The sequence below is a fragment of the Lissotriton vulgaris genome, unplaced genomic scaffold, assembly GCF_964263255.1.
Source record: "Lissotriton vulgaris unplaced genomic scaffold, aLisVul1.2 SCAFFOLD_1025, whole genome shotgun sequence".
In the NCBI taxonomy this organism is placed as follows: Eukaryota; Metazoa; Chordata; class Amphibia; order Caudata; family Salamandridae; genus Lissotriton; species Lissotriton vulgaris.
In genome coordinates this window covers 526,608-538,966 of record NW_028249245.1, presented here as the reverse complement: position 1 = coordinate 538,966, position 12,359 = coordinate 526,608, and the positions used below count along the sequence as shown (strand labels likewise).

Sequence of the window (12,359 nt, the reverse complement as noted above, 5' to 3'; positions counted from 1 at the left end):
CTCCCCTCATATAGCTCTTTGTAGCTTTGACAAAAAGAGAAACTAAATGCGCTTCTTACCTGGAGCAGCATTCTCCGGTAAGGCCACTTCTCTCGTACTGCGGGGAAAGCGTACTCCCCGGTAGGTCTCTTCCAGAAGATATATCACCACAACCCCTGTGGTTGAGAGCGCTGGTGAACCAAGATCCGTGGCCACCACGAACAAGGTGCGCTCCCTCTGGTTCTTGGACGCCAGCGGCTCCGTCACCTGAATCTCCCCCGTGTAGGAGTTGATGCTGAAGCCATTCACTAAGGTAGAGAAACGGTATAAAATTGAGGCATTAGCACCCGCATCTTTATCTTCTGCCTTCATAGTGGCCACCACCTGCTTGAGAGGCGTGCTTCGGGACACGTTGACGAAAAGAGGGTTTTGAGTGAAAAAAGGGGCGTTGTCATTCACATCCCGTACATTCACCGTAATGCGAACACTAGCGCTTTTTGGATCGGATGGGGCAGAATCCACCGCTTTGGCCAGGAAGCTGTATGTTGACCGCTTCTCACGGTCCAGCGGCAGTGCGGTGGTGATAAGACCCGTCTCAGGATCGATATGAAACTTCCCTAGTGACTCATTGCCGAGGAAGTAAGAGATCTGCCCATTGGTTCCTTCGTCCTCGTCCTTGGCTGAAAGCTGCAGGACAGAGTGCCCCACCGGAACGTCCTCGGGCACGTCCAGTGTGTAAGAGGCCTCAGAAAAAGCAGGACCGTTGTCGTTGAGGTCCAGGATGCGGATGGTAAGAGGGATAGTGACACTACGCTGCGGGCTCCCTTGGTCTCTGGCGACCACCATGAGCGAGTACTCTGCTGTGACTTCGCGATCCAGATTCCTAGCTGTCGCAAGGGTACCCAACACCGAGTCCAGAATAAAGTCATGACTTGGATCTCCTGCTGTAAAAAACAAAACAAAGACATGAATACATCTGTCCTGTTCAAATAAGCCCTTTATTTAATATCTGTACATTGCTAAATATATTAAAATTAATATTCTTAAATATTGTGCAATTAAATTTGTCCTGATTGTCATTGTACTACCAAGGGCTACAATAATTGCATTTAAATGTTGACCAGAACAGCTACTAAGAAACTTAAAAATGCATTATTGACCTTGTTGTCTGTCAGCAGCACTAGATAAAGCCTTTAAATCGGGTGAATTAACTAGCATTATTGACAAACTAAGCGCTTAATTAAACGCACCTTATTACTTAACTCAATAAATAACGTCAATTAGAAAGAAGGTCTCTTGAGGTCTGAAAAGGAGACCTAAGATGGCGCTGCAGGTGCAATATCACACAGAGCTAGTTATTTAACCTGTGAATGCAGGTGCTTATCTGCATGCTTTTTTGTTTGCAATTTTTTTATTATGATTTCTAGTAGTTTCCCATGGGTATCTAGGAGAATGACATGCAAATCTGTATTTGAGGAGTTCGAAAGGTCTATGCGAGAATTTTTGCTGGACAAGTCTTACATAAGTCATAAGACAATAAATCCCTAAGTGACTTGTCATCTACATTAGAGCCCTCTAGGTAATTAGCATCAAAAACTGTTTATAATATTCCACTTACCTATAAGAAACTCATGGGATGATTTTGCACAAAAAAGAGTCATATTCCAAAGAACCCCAACAATTACCAGTTAATTAAAATCTAAGGAAGATCACAATCATTTCCTACAGATCTTGAAAACATGTAGGGTATTCCCAGGGCAGAGGAACACAGAGCAGCACAACGATGGGCCCATGAGTCCACCAGACACATCAATGTCAGTCTGATTCAAAAAGCCATTCTATTTCATAAACTTATGTTTAAAACTTATGTTTACAGCTGAAAATCACTTCCTAAAGTATCCACTAACAGATACCTTGCATGCGTAAATGTATTTACTACTTCACAACTGCATGCCGCGGCTACATTTGATTACAAAGTAGTAAAAGCCACACAACAGACAGGGAGGGCGCAGATCAGGGCGTGGTTTGCCTTGAGAGTTTATGGACATTTAGAAACCCCTCGCAAACCCTTTCCACTCTGGAAGTGGACTGGGATTTACTGTACCAAAGGGTGGAGTAAATCTTCTTCAATGGATGAAGGGGAACAAAGACCCCCAAACTACATGGGGGTCTATGGGATAGGGGGGCTTCCACTGAACTTTTGACAATCACAGTTTTCCAGGCCAACTGCTGCCAGTGTTTGAGAATAAGAACACAGAGTAAACCTGTGCCTGTTTGTAGTACTTTTGCAAGTACATATTTGTCAACATTTATTGTGAGGTGGGTCTGATAAATTCTAGTCTGTGGGGCATGTTTTTGATGAAAAAAAAACCTAATGACATACTGTGCTGCTAGTTTTTTGCCAATGGATTGGTTGTTTGGTATTTTACATTAAAATCTGTGGTGGGCAGGCATGTACTAGTCCAGAGGCAGATGATGCCCCTCTGAACGCCAAACCCATCATCTCTGAGCCAGTTATGCTTTTATGCTCGTATCCCTTGTCCGATTTGTTTTAAGATGTATTCTAGACTGTTTAAGCGCTGTTCACTACCGCAGAGATTGATGACTCTGCTAGGTTTGGGAACTGAGTTTGTGCCACACATGACCAAGAAATGCACTGTACTTGATGGAGGGCAAGGACCACCAGACCTCTTTAGTTCAGTTCTTCCCCTGCCTGCTCCAGATCATAGACCTTTTCTCCAGTCCCTTCCAGAGCATGGACCTTTCTCCCTGTCCCTTCCAGAGCATGGACATTTTTCCCTGTCCTTTCCAGAGTATAACTCTTTTCCCCATCCCTTCCAAAGCATAGACCTTTTCCCCTGCCCCTTCCAGAGCATAGACCTTTTTCCCTGCCCCTTCCAAAGCATAGACCGTTTCCCCTGCCCTTTCCAGAGCATAGACCTTTCCCCGGCCCCTTCCAGACCATAGACCGTTTCCCCGGTCCCTTCCAGAGCATAGACCGTTTCCCCTGTACCTTCCAGAGCATAGACCTTTTCCCTGTCCCTTCCAGACCACAGACCTTTCCCCGGCCCCTTCCAGAGCATAGACTGTTTCCCCGGTCCCTTCCAGAGCATAGAGAGTTTCCCCAGCCCCTTCAAGAGCATAGACCTTTTGCCCTACCCATTCCAAAGCATAGACCTTTCCCCGGCTACTTCTAGAGCATAGACTGTTTCCCCGGCCCCTTCCAGAGCATAGACCGTTTCCCCGGCCCCTTCCAGAGCATAGACAGTTTCCCCTGTACCTTCCAGAGCATAGACCTTTCCCCGGCACCCTTCTAGAGCATAGACAGTTTCCCCGGCCCCTTCCAAAGCATAGACCTTTCCCCTGCCCTTTCCAGAGCATAGACCTTTCCCCGGCCCCTTCCAGAGCATTGACCGTTTCCCCTGTACCTTCCAGAGCATAGACCTTTTCCCTGTCCCTTCCAAAGCATAGACCTTTTCCCTGTACCTTCCGGAGCATAGACCTTTTCCCTGATCCCTTCAAGGGCATAGACCTTTCCCCTGCCCCTTCCAGACCATAGACCGTTTCCCCGGCCCCTTCCAGAGCATGGACCGTTTCCCCGACCCCTTCTAGAGCATAGACCGTTTCCCCTGTACCGTTCAGAGCATAGACCTTTTCCCTGTCCCTTCCAAAGCATAGACCTTTTCCCCAGCCCCTTCCAGAGCATGGACCGTTTCCACGGTCCCTTCCAGAGCATAGACCGTTTCCCCGGTCCCTTCCAGAGCATAGACAGTTTCCCCTGTACCTTCCCGAGCATAGACCGTTTCCCCTGTACCTTCCAGAGCATAGACCTTTTCCCTGATCCCTTCAAGGGCATAGACCTTTCCCATGCCCCTTCCAGAGCATAGACAGTTTCCCCTGTACCTTCCAGAGCATAGACCGTTTCCCCGGTCCCTTCCAGAGCATAGACAGTTTCCCCTGTACCTTCCAGAGCATAGACCGTTTCCCCTGTACCTTCCAGAGCATAGACAGTTTCCCTGATCCCTTCAAGGGCATAGACCTTTCCCCTGCCCCTTCCAGAGCATAGACCTTTCCCCGGCCCCTTCCAGAGCATAGACCTTTCCCCGGCCCCTTCCAGAGCATAGACCTTTCCCCAGCCCCTTCCAGAGCATAGACCGTTTCCCCAGCCCCTTCCAGAGCATAGATCGTTTCTTCAGCCCCTTCCAGAGCATAGACCTTTTCCCCTGCCCCTTCCAGAGCATAGACCGTTTCCCCGGTCCCTTCCAGAGCATAGACCTTTCCCCTGCCCCTTCCAGACCACAGACCGTTTCCCCTGTGCCTTCCAGAGCATAGATCTTTTCCCCGGCCCCTTCCAGACCATAGACCGTTTCTTCAGCCCCTTCCAGACCATAGACCGTTTCCCCAGCCCCTTCCAGAGCATGGACCTTGTACAGTAACACAGAATGGCCCTTCTCGCTTTGAAATTATTCTCCTCACCGATGATATGGTACTCCACGCGTCCATTCTCGCCGGCATCAGAATCGGTGGCCCTCAGCGTCAGCAGCACGACCCGGCCCTGGTTTTCGGGCACCTCCAGGTAGCCTGAATCTCCTTGGAATGCCGGGGTGTGGTCATTCTCGTCGCCCACTGTGACCTTCACCGTAGCCTTGGCCATGTGGGGTGGGACTCCACCGTCCTTGGCATACACTAGAGGCAAGCATGTGAGACTGTTAGATGGAAACCGCTGTTGCCAGCAGGTGTTGACCAGGTACATACGTCAGCACAGGAAGAATGTGTGATGCAATCACCCCCCGCCCCCCTGCAGCCCAACCTTGCAATACTGCCGCCCTCACAGACTACCCATGTGCCCGGGTCACAAACATACCCGGGCAGACATATGACCAGCTCTGAAGTGGAACCAGATGGTTAGATGTGAAGACACAAAAGACTACGTATACACAGCGGAATAACAAGAGGCGCCCTGCCCATAGACATCACTATCAAATGATGCCATTCAGTAAACCAATCAACCTCTGAGACTTGGAGAGACAGAACCAGTTCCCAACTAGAACACTAGTGATTCCTTTCACTGATGGACGGAGAACATGAGTAGCTGAGCAGGGGCTTCCCAAGGATTAGGTGGGCCGAGTCAGTGGGCACAGGGTGATCTGACCATGAGGGCAGCAGTCGGGTCCTCTCTAACCATCCCTCTTGGCAATGCCAACCCTCAGTCTTTACAGGGTTCCCCAGAGCACAGCCAATCAGCAGTACTTTCTCTAGTCTCAGCAGTATTTTGTCATGGCTCAGCAGTCCTCTCACTTATCTTGGCAATTCTCGATGTAGGTTCAGCGATACCCTGTATACTATACTCAGATGTTAATGTTAATGTTAATGTTAGCCATAGACTGTGGGATCAGTGGGTCACTGGTCCCATCCTTGGGTGCACACTGTAGTTCCTCTGTGGTTCACAAAGGTTCCAAACTTGGTTGATTATAAGTTATTCATGTTTATTATATTCATGAACATGTTAGGTTATTCCATTTTCAATATTTTGACTTAGTATTCAGCGTCAATCCAATGCATTTCGGGGCTGAATGGTGCCCCTTCATCAGGGATGAGGTACTGTAATAAAGTTCAAAATAAAGAGGTGTAAGTGATGGTGGGGGATAAACATAACGTGTGTGCGGTATTCGGGGATACTAAGAAATGTGGAGGGAACAAGGTAGTGTGTGGATCTTATGGGGTCACCTTTATACATTCAGAACTGCCCGTGTTCAAAAGGAAGGTAAACGAAGAAAAAAACATGCTTCCAAGATAGCTTACGTGTGCCAAAGGTATTGCGGTTATGCCGATGTGCTAAGAAAGTGTCACAACTGCGGGAACTGTAACAGCATTATAAAGGGCAACACGATTAACCACCCTATGAAGGGCAACACCATCAAACTACAAGTCAATGCAACTTGTGATTCAAGCAATGTAATATATGCCCTCAAATGCCCTTGTGGGAAACTGTATATCGGTAAGACCGAAAGGAAAATCAAAACCAGACTCACAGTACCTCATCCCTGATGAAGGGGCACCATTCAGCCCCGAAATGCATTGGATTGACGCTAAATACTAAGTCAAAATATTGAAAATGGAATAACCTAACATGTTCATGAATATAATAAACATGAATAACTTATAATCAACCAAGTTTGGAACCTTTGTGAACCACAGAGGAACAACAGTGTGCACCCAAGGATGGGACCAGTGACCCACTGATCCCACAGTCTATGGTTATAATTCAACGTCACGGACACTTGACGTTACTTGAACAGCACCTAAACTTAGCTAAACCACTCAAAATTCAACTAACTTGCTGTGCATCTATCCCAACAACACTCCTAATGTTAATGTTAGCCACACTTTTAGAGCGCACGGCTACCCCAAAGGGTGTCCCGGCGCTTTAGCAAAGAGGCCCCTAAAAACAGAGAAAAACCAAGGCAGACACACTACAGTTATCGCGGGTTACTCGGTGAAGTACCGGAGATGTACTTTGTCAAAGTTCACCTATACTCTCTCTAGTCTCAGCAGTAGCGTGTTAGGTCAATAGTACATTCTGTAGTCTCAGCAGTTCACTCTCTAGGTTCCGGGAAACTCTCTATACAGAAGTAGTAGTACTTGGACAAGACTCAGCAGCACTCTCTATAGCTCAGCAGTTCTCTACGTAGGCTCAGTAGTACTCTCTCTAGTCTCAGCAGTACTTTGTCAAGGCTTGGCAGGGTACTAGCGTCAGTAGGCTCAGCACCTTCTCTAGTCTCAGCAGTACTTTGTCAAGGCTTGGGGGTTCTAGCATCAGCAAGCTCAGCACCCTCTCTAGTCTCAGCAGTACTTTGTCAAGGCTTGGCGGGGTTCTAGCATCAGCAAGCTCAGCACCCACTCTAGTCTCAGCAGTACTTTTTCAAGGCTTGGGGGTATTAGCCTCAGTAGGCTCAGCAGATTCCTTGAGTTCGGCATGATCTACATGGCTCCGGTAGCTCGAACCGTTTTCAGTACATATTAATCTCGTAACTGTAAAAATTGTCAAGACCAGTAGCAGTTATTCACTATATATGAGCCGCGGGCCTCTATTTACTTATTCAACCTACCTACACTACATTGTATGCCTTGACAAAAGTCCATGGGTGGACAAAACACGTGTTGGCAGTTTTTGTCTGAATTAGAAATATTCTTTTGTCTGGATTGAATACATTTTTAAAAGATAAGAAACAAGAAAAATAAAGGAAGGAAAAAAAATTACTTTTTGAAGATATTCATTGATGTGGACTCTGCTTTTCTGCCTTTTCATTTTGACTTTCCTAATATTGAAAAAACAAACTGTGGAAATTGACATGAATATATGTTGATTTGAGGTCATATATCTAGGGTCTGAACTTTGACCGTATCTAACAAGCCAAGGGTGTGCTGCATATTTCTTCCAAACTGTTCAAATTCTGTGTTTACAACCTCTTTTGTTGCAACTATTGGTACTTTTTTGGGTAGTGGGTACCGGAAGAATCGAAATAGCACCCTGACAACAGTTGTTGATTGTTTGATTAACTAGCGATATCTGAATATACACTGCAAATAATTTGCTTGATGTGCGATTCCATCCCTTATTTGGTATAAGGGAACACTACTACCTTCCGTCTTGCATAATGGGTACTAGCGTCAGTAGGCTCTTTACCCTCTCTAGTCCAAGCAGTACTTTGTCAAGGCTTGGAGGTACTAGCATCAGTAGGCTCAGCACCCTCTCTAGCCTCAGCAGAACTTTGTCAAGGCTTGGGAGGTACTAGCATCAGTAGGCTCAGCACCCTCTCTACCCTCAGCAGTACTTTGTCAAGGCTTGTGAGGTACTAGCATCAGTAGGCTTAGCACCCTCTCTAGCCTCAGCAGTTCTTTGTCAAGGCTTGTGAGGTACTAGCATCAGTAGGCTCAGCACCCTCTCTAGTCTCAGCAGTACTTTGTCAAGGCTTGGGGGGGGGGAGGTACTAGCATCAGTAGGCTCAGCACCCTCTCTACCCTCAGCAGTACTTTGTCAAGGCTTGTGAGGTACTAGCATCAGTAGGCTTAGCACCCTCTCTAGCCTCAGCAGTTCTTTGTCAAGGCTTGGGGGTACTAGCATCAGTAGGCTCAGCACCCTCTCTAGTCTCAGCAGTACTTTGTCAAGGCTTGGGGGGGGGGGGGGGTACTAGCATCAGTAGGCTCAACACCCTCTCTAGTCTCAGCAGTACTTTGTCAAGGCTTGGGGGGTACTAGCATCAGTAGGCTCAGCACCCTCTCTAGTCTCAGCAGCGCTTTGTCAAAGCTTGGGGGTACTAGCATCAGTAGGCTTAGGACCCTCTCTAATCTTAGCAGCGCTTTGTCAAGGCTTGGGGGTACTAGCATCAGTAGGCTCAGCACCCTCTCTAGTCTCAGCAGTACTTTGTCAAGGCTTGGGGGGAACTAGCATCAGTAGGCTCAGCACCCTCTCTAGCCTCAGCAGTACTTTGTCAAGGCTTAGGAGGTACTAGAATCAGTAGGCTCAGCACCCTCTCTAGTCTCAGCAGTACTTTGTCAAGGCTTGGGGGTACTAGAATGAGTAGGCTCAGCACCCTCTCTAGTCTCAGCAGTACTTTGTCAAGGCTTGGGGGTACTAGCATCAGTAGGCTCATTACCCTCTCTAATCTCAGCAGCGCTTTGTCAAGGCTTGGGGGTACTAGCATCAGCAGGCTCAGCACCCTCTCTAGTCTCAGCAGTACTTTGCTCTGGTCTCTTCAGTACTTTGTGAAGGCTTGGGGGTCCTAGCATCAGTAGGCTGAGCACCCTCTCTAGTCTCAACAGTACTTTGTCAAGGCTTGGGGGTCCTAGCATCAGTAGGCTCATTACCCTCTCTAATCTCAGCAGCACTTTGTCAAGGCTTGGGGGTACTAGCATCAGCAGGCTCAGCACCCTCTCTAGTCTCAGCAGTACTTTGCTCTAGTCTCTTCAGTACTTTGTGAAGGCTTGGGGGTCCTAGCATCAGTAGGCTGAGCACCCTCTCTAGTCTCAGCAGTACTTTGTCAAGGCTTGGGGGTACTAGCATCAGTAGGCTCAGCACTCTCTCTAGTCTCAGCAGCGCTTTGTCAAGGCTTGGGGGTACTAGCATCAGTAGGCTCAGCACCCTCTCTAGCCTCAGCAGTTCTTTGTCAAGGCTTGGGGGTACTAGCATCAGTAGGCTCAGCACCCTCTCTAGCCTCAGCAGTTCTTTGTCAAGGCTTGGGGGTACTAGCATCAGTAGGCTCAGCACCCTCTCTAGTCTCAGCAGTACTTTGTCAAGGCTTGGGGGGGGGGGTACTAGCATCAGTAGGCTCAACACCCTCTCTAGTCGCAGCAGTACTTTGTCAAGGCTTGGGGGGTACTAGCATCAGTAGGCTCAGCACCCTCTCTAGTCTCAGCAGCGCTTTGTCAAGGCTTGGGGGTACTAGCATCAGTAGGCTTAGGACCCTCTCTAATCTTAGCAGCGCTTTGTCAAGGCTTGGGGGTACTAGCATCAGTAGGCTCAGCACCCTCTCTAGTCTCAGCAGTACTTTGTCAAGGCTTGGGGGGAACTAGCATCAGTAGGCTCAGCACCCTCTCTAGCCTCAGCAGTACTTTGTCAAGGTTTAGGAGGTACTAGAATCAGTAGGCTCAGCACCCTCTCTAGTCTCAGCAGTACTTTGTCAAGGCTTGGGGGTACTAGAATGAGTAGGCTCAGCACCCTCTCTAGTCTCAGCAGTACTTTGTCAAGGCTTGGGGGTACTAGCATCAGTAGGCTCATTACCCTCTCTAATCTCAGCAGCGCTTTGTCAAGGCTTGGGGGTACTAGCATCAGCAGGCTCAGCACCCTCTCTAGTCTCAGCAGTACTTTGCTCTGGTCTCTTCAGTACTTTGTGAAGGCTTGGGGGTCCTAGCATCAGTAGGCTGAGCACCTTCTCTAGTCTCAACAGTACTTTGTCAAGGCTTGGGGGTCCTAGCATCAGTAGGCTCATTACCCTCTCTAATCTCAGCAGCACTTTGTCAAGGCTTGGGGGTACTAGCATCAGCAGGCTCAGCACCCTCTCTAGTCTCAGCAGTACTTTGCTCTAGTCTCTTCAGTACTTTGTGAAGGCTTGGGGGTCCTAGCATCAGTAGGCTGAGCACCCTCTCTAGTCTCAGCAGTACTTTGTCAAGGCTTGGGGGTACTAGCATCAGTAGGCTCAGCACTCTCTCTAGTCTCAGCAGCGCTTTGTCAAGGCTTGGGGGTACTAGCATCAGTAGGCTCAGCACCCTTTCTAGCCTCAGCAGCACTTTGTGATAGCTTGGGGTACTAGCGTCAGTAGGCTCATTACCCTCACTAGTCCCAGCAGTTCTTTGTCAAGGCTTGGGAGTACTAGCATCAGTAGGCTCAGCACCCTCTCTAGTCTCAGCAGTACTTTGTCAAGGCTTGGGGGGGGGGTACTAGCATCAGTAGGCTCAACACCCTCTCTAGTCTCAGCAGTACTTTGTCAAGGCTTGGGGGTTCTAGCATCAGTAGGCTCAGCACCCTTTCTAGTCTCAGCAGTACTTTGCTCTAGTCTCTGAGGTACTTTGTGAACGCTTGGGGATACTAGCGTCAGTAGGCTCAGCACCCTCTCTAGTCTCAGCAGTACTTTGTCAAGGCTTGGGGTACTAGCGTCAGTAGGCTCATTACCCTCACTAGTCCCAGCAGTTCTTTGTCAAGGCTTGGGAGTACTAGCATCAGTAGGCTCAGCACCCTCTCTAGTCTCAGCAGTACTTTGTCAAGGCTTGGGAGTACTAGCATCAGTAGGCTCAACACCCTCTCTAGTCTCAGCAGTACTTTGTCAAGGCTTGGGGGTTCTAGCATCAGTAGGCTCAGCACCCTTTCTAGTCTCAGCAGTACTTTGCTCTAGTCTCTGAGGTACTTTGTGAACGCTTGGGGATACTAGCGTCAGTAGGCTCAGCAACCTCTCTAGTCTCAGCAGTACTTTGCCAAGGCTTGGGGGGTACTAGCATCAGTAGATTAGCACTCTCTCTAGTCTCAGCAGTATGTTGCTGAGGCTCATAGCTTGTCTCAATGCAGGTTCAGCCCTACTCTCTTCCCATACACAGGAAGGCTTTTTTCTTTAAACCCAGCCAGTAGGATGCAGCCAGAAGCTTCTTCCCAAGCACTTTTGTTAAAAGAATTAAATGAACACATGTATTCATTTTTATGCAAACCTTATTTCCTGACATCAGATGAACCATACATATCCATTAGCTAACGAGCGCTTGACAATTCATCGGGGGTTATATAGGTGCGTTAAAAGGGCAGCATCTCTGGATGAGGCCTACAGGGAGCCGACATCCTGCATCCATTTTATCCTCATGACTTGGGTCCTGATTTAGAATTTGACAGATTGGAGGCTTCCTCACAAACATGGCGGACATCTGATCTGCTGCCATATGATATGATGAACTTTTAATACAGTAGACGGGATATCCGTGATGTTTGTGACAATATAAACCATCCGCCAATTGACGAGTATCCAATCTGCCAAATGACGAGTATTCCATCCGCCAAGTGATGGAGTATCACATCCCCCCAAGTGACGGAGTATCCCATCCCCCAAGTGACAGAGTATCCCATTCGCCAAGTGACGGAGTATCACATCCCCCACGTGTCGGAGTATCCCATCCCCCAAGTGACAGAGAATCCCATCCACCAAGTGACGGAGTATCCCATCCGCCAAGTGACGGAGTGTCCCATGCGCCAAGTGAAGAGTATCTCATCCAACAAGTGACGGAGTATCCCATATGCCAAGTGACAGAGTATCCCATACGCCAAGTGACGAGTACCCCATCCGCCAAATGATGGAGTGTCCCATCCGCTAAATGACGAGTATTCCATTTGACAAGTGACGAAGTATCCCATCCCCCAAGTGACGGAGTATCTCATCTGCGAAGTGATGAGTATCCCATCGGCAAAGTGACGAGTATCCCATACGTAAAATGACGTGTATCCCATCCGCCAAGTGACGGAGTATCACATCCACCAAGTGACGAGTATTCCATCCGCCAACCGACGGAGTATCCAATCTTCCAAGTGACAGAGTATCCCATACGCCAAGTGATGGAGCATCCCATCCGCCACGTAATGGACTATCCCATTCGGCAAGTGACGGGGTATCTCATCTGCCAAGTGACGGAGTACCCCATAAATAGACTCACTCACTTGCTAAGCAAAAATGACTGTGTGTAGTGGGATTTTTTAAATGCAAAAATTATGTATCTGCAATATCTATTAATTAAGGCAACAGTAAATCTGCTCCAAGTAGTCTTGCATTATAATGCATCTACTGTCAGGTGTATGAGGTTTGTCTCACAAGGACCCGGTTATTTTCAAGCCTTCCCTTACTTGGCCT

General features: G+C 48.2%; 1 protein-coding gene across 1 annotated transcript in view; it reads right to left on the bottom strand.

Annotated features, from left to right (window-relative positions):
* Nucleotides 1-12,359, bottom strand: part of DCHS1 (dachsous cadherin-related 1) — a 352,029-nt gene that overhangs the window by 23,619 nt on the left and 316,051 nt on the right. The window contains exons 13-14 of the mRNA XM_086950300.1: nt 4,456-4,665; nt 60-923 (exon numbers count right to left, since the gene is read on the bottom strand). Coding sequence (XP_086806426.1) covers nt 60-923; nt 4,456-4,665 — 1,074 coding nt within the window. The remainder of the gene's footprint in view (nt 1-59; nt 924-4,455; nt 4,666-12,359) is intronic.